Source organism: Anarrhichthys ocellatus, unplaced genomic scaffold (genome assembly GCF_004355925.1).
Source record: "Anarrhichthys ocellatus isolate YVR2014 unplaced genomic scaffold, GSC_Weel_1.0 scaffold14, whole genome shotgun sequence".
NCBI classification, from domain to species: Eukaryota; Metazoa; Chordata; class Actinopteri; order Perciformes; family Anarhichadidae; genus Anarrhichthys; species Anarrhichthys ocellatus.
Genome location: NW_022280044.1, coordinates 2,258,850 through 2,274,120, shown reverse-complemented (window position 1 = coordinate 2,274,120; position 15,271 = coordinate 2,258,850). Strand labels below are relative to the sequence as shown.

The 15,271-nt window shown below is 42.3% G+C and overlaps 1 protein-coding gene across 1 annotated transcript in view; it reads right to left on the bottom strand.

The window, feature by feature from the left end:
• Window positions 1-14,806, bottom strand: part of rapgef5a (Rap guanine nucleotide exchange factor (GEF) 5a) — a 39,283-nt gene extending 24,477 nt beyond the window's left edge. The window contains exons 1-5 of the mRNA XM_031853702.1: window positions 14,591-14,806; window positions 7,112-7,162; window positions 5,262-5,368; window positions 4,600-4,721; window positions 3,627-3,804 (exon numbers count right to left, since the gene is read on the bottom strand). Of these exons, the coding sequence (XP_031709562.1) occupies window positions 3,627-3,804; window positions 4,600-4,721; window positions 5,262-5,368; window positions 7,112-7,162; window positions 14,591-14,734 (602 nt within the window). The 5' untranslated portion in view covers window positions 14,735-14,806. The remainder of the gene's footprint in view (window positions 1-3,626; window positions 3,805-4,599; window positions 4,722-5,261; window positions 5,369-7,111; window positions 7,163-14,590) is intronic.
• Between the last annotated feature and the right edge of the window lie 465 nt (window positions 14,807-15,271).

Here is a 15,271-nt window from a genome sequence, read left to right as displayed (position 1 = left end):
TGTGAGTTTTCACTGTAATCTGATAAGAGAATGATAGATGCAGAAGCGGGGGAGATGGTGATAACATGTCGCCCACAGCCTGACACTTCAGCTATCGGCTCTGACACGGACAGAGAGAGACGGAGGCAGGTACACCAATAGATGCCTTAAAGGAGTGTGAAAATAACAGATTTTTACTGTCACAATAAAAGCGGTTGGCTGCTTGTGCTTTCCTTTCAGGATGAAAACGACTCCAATCTCAGGACTGATGCGCAAACATCTCACAGAGGGCAAATTATCAAGTTGTCAATGCAATTTAATGCTGGGGGATTTTTTATCTTTTGTTGTCCATTAGTGGGTCGTGAGATGGACAAAGTCTATTTCTCATCATGCTGCAGTTATTCTCATCTGGGTCATTAGGTTTCTTTGGCCGCCGTTCGTTTAGCAATTTGGTGACTCACCATGAGCCTGAATGGACCAGAGCTGGAGGAGAGGCACAGTGGGAGGTGTGTCACCAATCATTAAGCAGCGCAGAACAGTATTGAAAGAGAATTATTGTGATCAGTGCCTAAAGAAGGCTGCTGGTTGGAGTCGTGTTCTGTGATTTACCAGAACAGATCCCATTTAAACCAACCTATTGTTTAACTAGATTCCTGAAGCAAGAAAAATGCAAGCACACACTCTAAACCATCTACTGCAAATGCACATGTTGTTGTGATCCGAATTGAAAGGTTATGCAAGTATTTCAAATGCAGGAAAACTGGCAACCTAATTGCTATATCATATGCAGTGGGGCGGCGTTAGTGTGGGGGACAAAGTACAAAGATTTGTGCATCAAATATTCAGTAATAGCGCTGCCGGAAAATGTGTATTTGCAAAGCCGACACTGTAGTTCAAGTTGTTGTTGTAGTAATAATTGTTTTATACAGGGTGGCAGATATTAGACATTCCCAATATACTCTGAACATATTGCTTTCAACGTTTTTGTTACAGGGCACTTGTATTGGATTACATTATACTGTGTCCCTCCCTTGTGTTTTGTGTGAATACAGAAGTTGTGTGCAACTGATATACTGTACAGAAAAGGATTGAAATCAGTGCCTTAAGTTTAGTGTGCTAGATAGTAATCAGTTCACGCTCTGACAATCTAAACTTGACATGGATTTAACTTTAAATGAACAAATGTGGGGACTTTTGCTGCAGGGGCCAGTGTGCAGGACATCTTTTCATAACTGTAATGCCCCTCCTTACACAGCTCTTCTAAAAAGCACTATATATGCAAGTTTTGCCCTTACTGTAATGTGAGACACAGAGGAAGAGAGACAAGTAGACAGAGAGACTTTCTTGCCAATAAAGCTCAGTAGATTGAAACAGAATTGCAGACAGACAGACAGACAGAGAGAGAGAGAGAGAGTTTTTTATACTATATATGAGACTCTCAGTTAAAATAACTTTTCAACTTTCAAGATTTAGAAGACCATGAGACTCTAGCAGAGAACAATGAACAATAAACTAATCAACTTTAATGACCACATTGTGCCTGCTGGTAGAGCACAATTCTATTCTTCAGACACAGCAGTCCGTTGAGACACGCTGGCAGTGTTGACACAAACTGAATAATGACACTCACACAGGAACATCTTCCACACACGATGCAGAGGAGATAACCCATTTAATTAGTAGCGCGTTGTTGTTGTTAGACTTCACTAATGTAGAAATCACCGGCAGGAGGCGTAACAGTCAGCTATGTTGCCCTATCAAGTCATCAGTATCAATTTAATGCTTGCCTCATTAGATTAAACTACAGCAAGAGACCGGGAGCCCAAATTCATGAGCAGCATGAGCATCAGTTACACACGGCTGCATTTGAAATCGTGACGCAGCAACTTCAAAAATAGTGTATTTCTCCTGATTTTAAATTTGTTAACGAGAGGTTGAGAACATGCATGCTTTCTTTGAAGATAAGAAGAATTCTGACTAGAAAACATACACCATATCTGAGGCATTTCTAAAAGCATTGGTTAAAATGTTTCATTTCATTATTAGCTCAGCCTTAAGCTTTGCTTTCAGGTGGTTGAACAAACAGTTGTTCGCCTGGGCAGGTTTAGACGGTGCACACTGCCAGGATTTTATTTAAATTACTGCATTTTATGAGCCCTCTGGACCTTTTGTCTCAGGAATCAAGACTCAGCGTTAACCAACGGGTTATTGTGTTAACCAATGCATCGTAAAGTCTCTTGGAAGCAGCCAGTGGAATACATCTGGTGTTTCCCCCCCCCCCCCAGATACAACTATTCTCCTTTACGCCAACAAGAGAGCGAGGGACAAAGAGCGGGGGGGAGACGAGAGGATGCCTGCAGAGAAATGGTGCCTCAGTCAAAGAGAGACACAGACAGCAGCGGGGTCAAAGTGACAGACGAGTGAGAATGTTGAATGCATAATATCAACTGTGTCTAATCTAAGAAAATGAAAAAACAGCACTTTTTTCGGATGTCGCTTTGAGTAAATACCTACAAAATATTTGTACATCCCTTCATATGACTAAGAATACATGAAAAACACAACATGATACATTTATGCAGACTCCTCAGGTTTGTAAATTAAATTCTGGTCTGTTGTTCAGCTTTCTGCTGTCACACCAGAGAACTACAGGTAAAAGCCAGGGGGGGGGGGGACCTAAAATGCAAATAGCCACCATGTCTTCCACCCATTCCTCTGCACGCTGTGGAAACACTTGGTTGGAGTGCCACTAATTATGCATGGCTTGCACTACATAGAAAGTAACATAGAGGTACATACAGAATGTTACATGAGATTCATATTAGCAAGTATGACATTCAATTCCCCTCGCTGTCGTGCTCTCTCCCTGGTGTCTACAAATACGCTTTTTGAAGTTGACACACATGCTCTCCATATATATATATATATATATATATATTTATTTATTTTTTTTTTTTTTTTTATTTATTTTTTTTTTTTGTTTTTTTGTTACCCGTCTCCCTCTCTTTCTCTGAGTGACAGATTGAGTTCAGTGGCAGCCTCAGCAGGAATCCCACACACAGGAGCAGAAAAGCTGGGAACCCTAGCTGACACCACTCTGCATGTGTGTGTGTGTGAGGGTGTGTGTGTGTGTGTGTATCACATCATGAGTCAGATTTTGTGCATTAGATTTAGGATTTAAAACACTGAATAGAGATTAAGTTTCGAGCTGGGATTTGGGGATGATCTTTGGAGAGTGTGTGTATGTGTGAGCGTACATTATGAACAGAAATGCACTTGCGAGCGTGCTCGCCCACACTTCCACCAAATCAAACCCTGCGACTTGTCACTTCTCATGTTGAAACATCAGACGGACAAATGACCTCAATCATATATCGAAATGGGAACACTGTCACTTCCACTTTGATATGTTATCAGAGCAACTAGCTTCCAATGGAGATCGTCCAGTGTGTTACAACTGAGTCACGTTCACCAGCAACTATGCTCAACATTCTAACTAATACTTATATAAATATTCATATTAGTGTATGCTAGTAGTTGAGGATTATTTAATCAAAACTAAGTGTTGATTCGAACTTGATTTTTTTTTTACAAAATTCAGCGCCCTACCATCCATAACTTGCAATGAGATTTTATTGGACACTTACGGGCTGTTGGCCCCGCCTCCAGAGCGAAACTGGATGTATGGGGCGAGTTGAAGGAGGAGCCTAACCGCCTCTGACCACTCCCCCTCATTGGAGCGAAAGTCACAGGAGGCGGAGTCACACTCCTCAAAGCTGAACTGGTAATAAGAGTTGGAATCTGAAAACATCACCCGCTGGTCCACTGGAGAAAGAATAGAGACAGAAAAACAAAGTGAGAAGTAGCAGCTTCCTACATTCCTATTATCATTTTCACAGTGATAATGTGTGAATACTTTAACAAACGTGGTGTTCATCCCATAATAATACCTGATGAAGGTATATAAAAAGATCATTACAGTGACATTTCTTCACTCTTCATCACAATAACGGAAGAATGATGCACGAGTGGTATTGTTTGTGTATATTTGTACAGTTTATCAAGAAGTAAGTATATATCATTCACATTTAAATCAAATAACTTCAAGTCTTCAAGTTGTAGTCTTCATTCTTTAAAGAAATATAATGTGTCATCCATAGCATACTGAGTGTACCTTCAACACAACACAGGGTAAACGTAAAATGAATAATATAAACACAATTAACTTTCTTCTTTATCAGCTCTATTGAATACAGACATACGGATCATATCCACAGTGATAGTAGATTCAGTATATTACAAGCTTTAGTGTGTAAATATTAGCTGTTAACATGGTGTTTGGTGAATAATGAAAGAGGATGTTTCGGGGTATTATTGGGGCGCTTGGATACATTTAAAGTACCTTATGGAAAGTTAAGCAGGTGAATGAAGCAGTGAACTCATCTCTTTATCGTGCCTGAAATTACCCGGTCAACTGGTTCATCATTTGTCTTTTTACAGCGTGTGTAGATTGTGGCCGATGTCACTGGAAGGTGACTATACATTTTGAAGCGCACTGCAACCTCTAGTCGTGTTAGCGTGTTTGCGAATGTGTGCGTTTGTGTGTAGTTGTGTTGTTACCAGACAGCAGGACTCCCAGCTCCAGCAGCACCTGCCAGACGCGCACAGCAGTGGTCCGGCAGCGCACGTACACACACTGCTCACACAGCCACTGCACCAGCTCCACGCCCACGTAGCTGCGCCTGTTAAAATACACACACACACACACACATTTTCAGCACACAAGCACAGTGTTATGATAAACACACACACACACACACAGTTCTTCCCTCTGCACAAAGCTTGTCTTTTCTTATTTAATCAATAACCATTGATTATTCATTAGTTCTCTCTAAGCCTTTTCCTCCGAATACATTGAATACTTTCCGTCTGCTTCCCCTAAGGATAAACTCCTTGTGTATGTGTGTGTGTGTGTTTGTGTGGGTGTACTTTTGATGACTGTTGAGAGTACCTATTTATATTTGTGTCCAGATGTTCATATGGTCTTTGCATGCATCTGTATTCATTGTATGTGCACTATATTGCATGTATTCCCAGAGCATCTTGTGCTCCGCTATAAAACGTCTACGTCACGCTTTGCTCGTCTTACTGCATAAACAACTGGACTGGCCAATCGGAACAGGGCTCAACAGTGACTGGTGAGTCAGTGTGTACATGCTTAGCCAGACACATCGATTGATCTCTGCACACAGACCGACACACAAACACAGAGACAAGTGTACCGTATGATTCTGGCCAGGTGTATCTTGTCTTTAGCCGGGTATGGTCCATGAGAGAGGAAGGCATTCCTCACAGCCCGACCAGCACATGGAAAACTCTGGGAACATGACTGACACACACAGAGAAGTATTTGTATTCAAATCTGAACACCAGAAAATGTACAAATGCATCCCACCATGATTTTGCACATGGACGTGAGACTGCAGAGAGCTCGTGTGGCTACATGCTGTCATTGACGCGCTCGCAAGGACAGCTCCATCTCTTTCCCCCTGAGGATTTAAACACTGACTTTGTCTACATGCCCTGCAAGAATCTCGCTATTGACGCTACGGTACCGTATTTAAATTAAGCTGTTTACATGGGCCGCTTGTTCTGTTTCATTCATATTCACGGTTACATGTGACAGACGAGGCTCCGCGCACGTTATGTTCAGAGACTCCCTCGTGGAAGCAGAGCTTGCAGATGACTGCACTGAAAGTCATATTCTTATATAACATTTATATTAGGATGGTAGGGCATGTCATAAATGGTCACATGTATTACAACGGGACTAGTATTCCATGGGGACCTTTAGTAGTTTGTAATGATTGTGGAGGTCGTCAGTGATCGTAGTCTCATCTGCCGAATTTGTCAATAGAAATTCCCCCTCAAATTATCGTACCGTATTTCGCCAAAGTCAGAGGTCATGTGATAAATGCAAAATCAGCATCTTGTGCTCGCTTTTTGTTTACTCTGCGCCTTTTTGCCACTTTCCCTGTCGAGAATTATGGAGGCAATTATATATAAAAGTTTAAAAACAGCATTTTGGGTGCAAACTCAGGGGGCTGATCTTGCTCCACAGCATGGAGATCAACATTTGCACGAATGAAAATGTCAGTAAATTTGAGTGCAATACAAAAATTGCTCGTCCCTATGCAAAAATATAGACGTGGGGGTAATTTCTAAATGACATGGGGTCCCCTGGTAATATCGTAGGGTGGTTCTCTTTTGTTGTGCACATGCAAAAGGAAGCACCTGCAAACCCTAAAGCACATAGTTGACACAATACACATTTTTCCAGATGGTTTTGCACTTTTCCTGACGGTTTGTTACATAATGTGCCAAGAGACACTGTGGTGAAACATTGACTGTAAACATAACAACTGGGTTTGTCTTCAAGAAAACTCAACAGGGAACAATGAAATTATGTTCAGGTGCTGATTAGTCATCGTCATATTCAGAGTATCGCAGTCTATGCGCACTGCAGTACTGGACAGACACAATTTACAATTGAATTAATTTAATTGTTAACTGTGCAATAAGCTTGCTGGACAGGTGCTCATGGGCAAGGCCTTTTACCAGCGTCACACTGCTCTGTGTAATATCACGATATAAACATTTTCATTGAGGCAAGATATAAAATCTAGTGAAATACAACCGATAAGAATACAACAGTGCTGAGGAACAAACTACCAAGCAGAAACAAAGATTGTTTTGGACCGCAGTGCACATAAATAAGCAGCATCCAAGCTTTAAAAACGTTTTATTTCAAAAGCAAATGTTTTTCATGTTCAAAGAGAAATGTACTCCAGTGAGATATTTAAGACCCAAGGCCTTTTCAGAGTTGCAGTACCAGATATTTGCTTAACCGCATTATATTGATGCATGTCAAATTAAGACTCTCCCTGAGAATGTGTGTGTGTGTGTGCGCGCGTGTGTGTGTGTAGTTGGTGAAACTAGCTAGGAAAAAACCCCAAGGTAATATCACCACTGATGTCACCTGTATTGGGGTTAAACAAACACACCTTTGCTTCATTGCAAAACTAAAAGGATGACATCACTCGGGTGTGTGTGTGTGTGTGTGTTTCCTTACCTTGTGTACTGTAGGTCCAGTGCTTGGTCCGGGGATCGTGTCAGGTGATTGCTGTTGAAACACAATACACACAAGCTGTCAGAGCAACACACAATGACACACACACAGTAAATACACTAAACCAACAAGACTGTAAGATGAGAAAGACCAGTTTTACCATTAGTCAGGTTTTGTTTGAACCACCAGCAGCAACAACCATTGCTCAAACACTCACACTTCACTGCATTACACGTTGCCAAACTTAAAGTGTTTGATGATAATCTGACCTTCACTCAAACACTCATCAAATCAACAGCTATAAATTAAATTCCTGTGCGATTGTCACTTCGACTGTCACAATATAACAGTCAGCATAATATACATCTCTTCTACTGTCATGCTGCAGTCTTTGCCCCGGGCGTCATCACTCCACCTCTACTTCCCCCAACAGGAAATGAAGTCGTAATCTCTCTGGATTATCACGGTGCTACTGCCAGAGGAGCTAGATGACCGTGATGACACCATGGTGACACACTTACTGTCGAGATTCAAATTGATTGTTAGTGTTTAACTCAAATACAACATGAATGTGAAATGACTGAATTGATTATTAAGCTTTTCACAATTCTCAATGTCACAATGTTCAGGTTACTGTTAGTGAAGTGTGCTGTACTGAGACAGAATATTTAGTACTGAATCACACGTTCCATTATCATAAAGTAATGATGTTGCACCAGCTTCAAAAATACATCTGTATTGTGTTTTTACTGTTGATATGCAGCCAAAATGTAATATTTTAATAACATTTAACCACAGTACTTAAAGATATCTCGAAGATTAAAAGCTTTTAGATGAAAGGAACCCTAAATATGACGCAGGGAAAACTTTACAGTGTCCAAAAGACATTGACCTCCCTGAACCGTTTTATTGTTTTACAACAATGAATCACTGTGGCTTAAAGAGCGTTTATGACACTGATCAACGGACAAAGACTCTTTGAAGTCAAAGTGAACAATCTAAATTAAATCAACACAAAGCAAAGAATGACTGTTGCATGAATATTTACCACCTTTACACTGACACACCTGAGTTACCACTGGTTGAATGGAGAGATCGTTTATGTGTAACCACGGTGTGACAAGGGAGTTTAGGTTCAATACACCCGTATCTGCAGTTTCCAATAGCTGGCTAGTCAACTGCTTGCCTTTTTCACACACGTTCTCACTCGTCAGTAGTAGAAAAGACACAGGTGCTAATACCATTAATGGTGTCTCTGTTCTATTCAAGTGCCCCAGTGAGCCATGACAGTGTAACAGTGAGCCATTACGCACGACAGCAGCTACATGGAATTCATTCATTGTGCTATGTACACCTGTGACATGTCATATTTTAAAGAAATCTGTGAAAGTGCTTTTGAAAAGTGCCAATCAGTTGAAAGACACTGAACAGGTGGAATAGAAAAAAAAAACATGTGGTACAGCGATCCTCAATAATATAGCTATCGAGCAAATAATGGTAAAACATAGCGGAAGACGTTTCGATGGTCTGGTGAGACCAAAATGAATCTTTACTACTACTACTTACTGCAACAAAAGCACCGCAAGAAAAAATCTAATAAGAGTAATTAATTAATGTAATCGGAGCAAAACTCAACTCAACAGGATACACTTCATTTAGGTAACTCCGACAAAAGCTGCACCAAAGCTAGAGGGAACGCTCTTTTAAATAAACATTAAGGAACAGCTTGGATGCAAGCTATTTTCTGTTTCTTATTGCAGTGCAGAGCTATTCATTTGCCAAAGCAAGAACCTCCTGCAATAGGAGTGCAACAGGTCTGTGAGCTCAGTCAGTGAACCTAGAAGCTAGAAATCTCTGCAGTCCTTCACCCGATGACGAATGGTGCGATACAGAGAGATCACATGATGGAACAAATGAAAAGCACCTAAGCAACTGCGGAGGATGGATGTGGATGAGGAAATATAAATAAGTTAACGCGCAAGAGGAGAGAGAGAAGAGAGGGAGGCTGAACCAATCACACCAGTGTATGAATGAATACATGACGGGGGATATGAGCGTGACGGATGGAGCGGGAGAGCGATGAGCCAGTGAAATCATTTTAATTGTAATCGTGAAAAAGAGAAAGAAAGTGAGTGAGACAGAGACGGAGAGGGAGAGGAACGACGCATGTCTTTGAGTAGCAGGAAAATGAGATAGATGATGAGAGAGATGCAAAGTGGTGTGTGTGATCCTCATTAGAGCGATGACACTATCTGGGACTCACACACACACACACACACACACACACACACACATAATGGCAAGCGAGGACACACACATGCACACAAACTGCATTCGAAGCAAGTAGCTGTATCACAGCTCACCTACAACACTCTTCATTACAGGAATACACATTTTTGCAGAAAGTTGGAGCAGAAAATCGATATCACTCTCATATGTGTGCATTCAAATATACAACGCTACAGCAAGCAGCCGGTTAGCTTAGCTTAGCATAAAAACTAAGTAAGCATGGCTCCGTCCAAAGGTAACAACATCCACCTACCAACAATTATTTGGATTGTCAGTCGGACAAAACGAGCAATGTGAAAATGCCATCTTGGGTTTAAGGAAATTAATATGGGAATTTTTTACTACGTTCTTATATTTTATAAAACAAATAATTATATTTTTAAATCATCTGTGACTTAACCAACAAAGAAAATATTAGGGATGCACCGATCCAACTTTTTCAGTCCTGATAGCGACACCTGTGCTTTAGGTATCGGCCGACACAAAGTACCAATCCAACACTTAATGAATTGTTTAATTAATACGCTGTATTATTAAGCATTGTGTGGAAGTGATTGGGTTTATACTTTTATGTGTAAGGCAACATTAGCTTGTGACTCAAACATTGCTTTCCTAATATTGTAAAACAAATTGTGAACAAATAAATACATCAATGCAAATGTACTGAATTGTTATTCATGAACAATAATGGTATCCAACAACCCGATCCAGCTATTTAAGTCAGTAACAGAGCCATATCCGAATCGGCACATCTCTAGGAAGTAATCATCAGCTGCAGCAGTAATATCATCACTTCAAATGAGAGATCATAGAAAAAGCTGGGGGTGACAGAAAGTCCAAAAGCACATTTCTTTTCCCTATTTGCAATAAAACGCAGGGCTGGAGTTTTAGATTAATCCACGCTGGAGAACATTTTAAGAAGAGCAGAGTTTTTGGGCTGTGAAAAAAACACGCCAGCTCGGGGTGGACGTCCTCCGAGATATCAGTAAAGATGAGAGCTTTTTTTTTTCCGGCGTTTGTGTGCGCGTGTGACGACAGGCGCGGTTTGGACTGGAGGTTAAGTAGAGCACACCAGCCAGCCGAGTACGCAGACTAAATAAATTGTTTCTGACTCTCGCTATCTCCGTCCCGCTCCTTCTTTTCTCTCTTTTGTCTCGGTCGCTCTATCTTATCTCTCCATCTCTTTGTCTCCCGGTCTGTTGAACACAGTTCTCTCGAGAGGTCTTTGTTTTCTCCGCCATCGTCTCTCTCCTCATAAAAACAAAACGCGCGTCTCGGCACACTCACACACACCGTCTCCAGAGGAGTTCTCATTCATACTCTATCACACGACGAGAGACATGTCTGCTGGCCATGTTCCTGCGAGTCTCTTTGTCTGGGGCCTTAAGTTTTCTCACAAGCATGCTCTCCTCCATCACCGGGTATATACTGCTGTCAGTGCCCCGGAGGCCTGAAAGAGAAGAGGAGATGAATGAAGGAGGCACGAGAGCTATAAAAGAGAGCGCGCACACACGCTGACATGCTTATCTGTGTGATGACTTCAAAGTGTGCCGAGAGAGAGAGAGAGAGAGAGAGAGAGAGAGAGAGAGAGAGAGAGAGGTCATTATCTGCAAGAAATGGATTACTCTCAGATTAGATTGCTGAGCAGTGAAGAGCTGTAGCACGGTATGCTTGCAAGCGTTCTCTCACACACACACACACACACACACACACACACACTCACACACTTTGTATTCATTCACATCAATCTCCTGTCGACTCCTCGACAGATTCGTCATACAGGGAAATCAAAATGGAGACATCAAAGCAGCCACGGCTCAATGGACACACACACATAAATAGACAAACACACACACACACACACACAGAAACCCACTTGCCAGACCACACCTATCTCCCAGCACACATGACCTTTGGCTTACCAACACGTCAGTGATCTGTGTATTGTCGATAACAGACTCATTTCAGGAGTTATCAATCAACGGAAAATAAATGTGTATAGTGTCAGCATCTCAACTGTGAATATCTGCAGGTTAAGAAACTGGATATCTGGGGGTTTTGGACTGTTATTAGCTATTATAATGATACTGTAGCTTATTTTAATCCCTAAAATGTTTGAAAAACTGCAAACCCCCCCAAAAATGTCTTTGTTCTTTTGTTTTCCTTCATGTATTATCAGCATTTGCTAATCCGCGTAAAATTAATTGCTTTATTGTGCATATTTCATCCAATTAAAGTCTGTTCTTAACTTCTTTTAAGTTGTTAATAAAGTTTGGAAGCAGTATGAGCATACTTGTCTCTGTGCTAATCCTTTCAGTCAGATACAGTGCTTCTATGTGTGTTGAACATCTCTCTCTCTCTCTCCACCCCTCACTTGCCCTTTCATCTTTCTTATCTCGATGTATAATGCAGTTACAGATGTGAAATATTGCTGGCAGACATTAAAAAAAAAAACGCATCACAAGCCACTGTTTTGCTGAATGTATAATGCAGAAATGAGATATTCTTCAGAGGAATATCTTCAACTACCCTCCAAGACAGCGTTCATAAAGTCTTCGAGCTTACATTATGACTGTAATAATCTCATTTTACAGCCTAAATGATATGTTTTGAGCTGCAAACTGTACAGTGCTTGTGTGTCAAAGTAACGTTAGTCTACGTTTTAATCCACAACAAGCCGTAAATTCACAAATAATGGTCACAGTAAGTGTCATTTTACAAAACACGTACAAAAAATCTGATATCATCTGGAGGCAGCAATACAATTCCCAGTTTGTAGTCCACCATAAATCCAAAAAGACAAAGAAGCTGCATTCTCAAACACAATGGCCTGATTACACTGAGGATGCACCAAGATTCAACTGTTTTTTAAGGGTATTTGTGAAAAATATGCCGATGGGTAATTCCACCTTCTTCACCTCCAACATGACTCTTTTCTTTGCGTGCAATCTAAATGCAAACACATTAAATTGCAACAGCTACACAACACACACACACACACACACAGTGTCAGAGTGGAGAAAGCCTTACTGGTCAGCTGTTTTCTGATGGCAACGTTATATGTGAGGAAAGTTTTGTGTCCCACGCTGGCGTACACACTGGTTTTTCTTCTGTTATGGTGTCAGCTACAAAAATCCAAGCAGGACTAAGAGTCTGCAGTGAAACTGGTCTGGAGCTTGAGATTGGCCCGTCAGCATCCGTATCTCCGGCCCAGCCAGCCGTTCTGCTGGCCAGCTTCTACTAGTATGATGTACTCTGACGTGAAGTCCACAGCACATATGTATCCATCCATAAGTGACTTTTGGCTTGACTATTAGGTGTCTCTCAAAGCCGACACCTGGCTGAGCTGTGGAGCTAAAAGGAAGAAAACTAGCCACGTTCTCCCATGGTGTCAACTTCTACGGCGCGGCTACTGTACAGAGCACCCTGGGAAGTGTACTGAAAGTCGAAAAAGTCATTTCCTTTATGCAAATATCTCAATCTCAGCCAATAAATGATGAAGGCCACAGCAAGTCACAACAGAGAGGAATGAGAGACAGGATTCTGTGCTGCAGGCTGGAACCATAGGCGACAGATGGCTCTGTGCAACACAACAGTTTCACGTCATATAGGCTGTCGGCGAACATCAAAGAAGCGCACGAGGTAATGTGAAAACTTGCTTGTGTCGGATGTTTTGCACTTTTACCGAGCTCCCCGAGTATTAGAATAAAAACAAACAAAAGCCCAATATTCTGCAGGGAACAACAAACCAGGTAAACAGGTGTGCAGGTGTCCAACTCTGGAAGAGATGCTGTGATTTGAGATACTGTTTACCGTTTCCAATTCTCATTGCAGTGCAAAAACAGTCCGTGGCAGTTCCTCTCTCACATCTTTTTGGAGAACTTATACATGCATACAAAAACAAGCGTGTTTCTGTCTGAGTGCGTGTGGTGAACCATAGCCAACTGGAGAGAACCAGTCTGCACAGAACAGCCATACCTTTACACTACTTACCCACGCCTCATCACACACACACACACACACACCAAGTTAGATGAAGACACAAGAAGGAAAACTCCACATTCTACTCAGTGTTCCCTTCTTTCGGCTATTTCGAGTGGGATCCAGCTCTGTACGTGGTTGGTGTAACTTCATATTTTTGCAATAGTCAATAGTAAACTATTCCTTGTGGTTTCATTGTAATGTTGTCTGTCTGGTCTCACATTTGCATATTCTGTTCTGCAGTTGATTATAGGATTACCTAATGTTAACGTGCTAATCGTATTAAACAGGTAACAGGAACACTGAGCAGCCTCAAAATGTAACTCCTTTAAACGTCACTTAAAATAACAAATTGCACGACACGACATGAACTGCTCATCTCCTCCGCCCAAAGTGGCTTTTCATCACAAATGTTGCATATATTTAGCACATTTCTGGCACCAGTGGGACGGGAAGTGTTGGCACTCTGTCTCCGATTCCCACAGAGGCAATCAGGGGCACATTTTTCTCCTGGCTGCCACAGACGATGACGATGATGAAGATGAGCAGAGACACTGCCAGCAGATATTAGGCTTGTCAGGTGTGTTCGTTCCACATCAGCGCACACCGAGTCACACTCATTTACTGCTTACTAGACCAGTCATCACAAAACACAACCAGAGAACCCATGAGAGGATTTCTTTTGTTGATTAATTAAATAGTTTTATTACAGAATAGAGCTGAAACGATTTGTATGACTAAGACATTTGAAGGTATTTCAGCGTTTTCACATATTTCTAAACAAAATATAGCCTAATTTAAATTTAAAAAAACAGATTCAGAGATTATGCATTGTTTAGTGCGTGTGTTGCGTGTGTGCGTGTGTGTGTGTGTGTGTGGGGGGGGGGTAGTGTTGCCTTGACTACCGGAGTGTGAAGGTATGGTGTCCAACAGCAAATCTAGTTATTATGGATGTAGCACGCGAGCACACGCGCGCGCGCGCGCACACACACACACACACACACACACACAGCCTCTGCGACAGTAATGCTCGTAACAAAATGAAACCACCTGAGTCGTGACGGGGTTACGAAACAGCCTCACGGCACGGAGCGGTGTCGGGGAAACTCGCGGTTGCAAAGGTAAAAACCCGTCAGCCGCTGCTAATGTCCATCAAACACAACACACACGGAAGGACGGACAGTCGGTCAGTGGTCGCTGAGAAATACTCACGCTCTTCTTCCGCAGGTGCAGCCCGTGCTTGAGCAGCCCTGGCAGATCCCGTATCTTGTGTTTCAGCTGCGCCTGGTCCCGTGTGCTCCGGTTCCATCGCAAGCCCGCGAGCAAGCCGTCCTCTGCGGGCTCCGAGTCCTCCATGGCTCCTTTCCGTCTCCGGTCCGTTCTCGAGCCGCCGCCTGCCACCGCAACCGGGTGTCTACAGTATCCTCACGAGGCGCACCGCCGCCCGCGCTCGTTCGCCATATTCCGCCTCGCGCTCGCACGCAGCGACCTGCATCTGCAACCAAACCGCGCGCAGCTCTAACGACCCACTGAATGTATTCCGCAGCACGCGACGTTGCTGCTCCACCCAAAGGCTCACGCGTCGTAGTCCTCAGTAGGCGACTATTACCAGGTTGATGTGTGTGTGTGTGTGTGTGTGTGGAGGAGGGTCACAGGTAGAAAAATTGCCTCACTTCCACCTTTTAATTCTCTGACCAGTCCGATGAAAGAAAAGCGCGGGATGCGTTTCAAACCGTCACATGTAAACTGTTGTAGCCTACTGGTGCAGTCGACATTTAGTATTATTTTAATGTTTATCTATGTCACACGTTGTGAACTCAAAACACTTCTAAATATAGGGGGGGGGGGGGAGAAAATTAAGGCACTTGGGAGGGCTACATCACCACATTACCT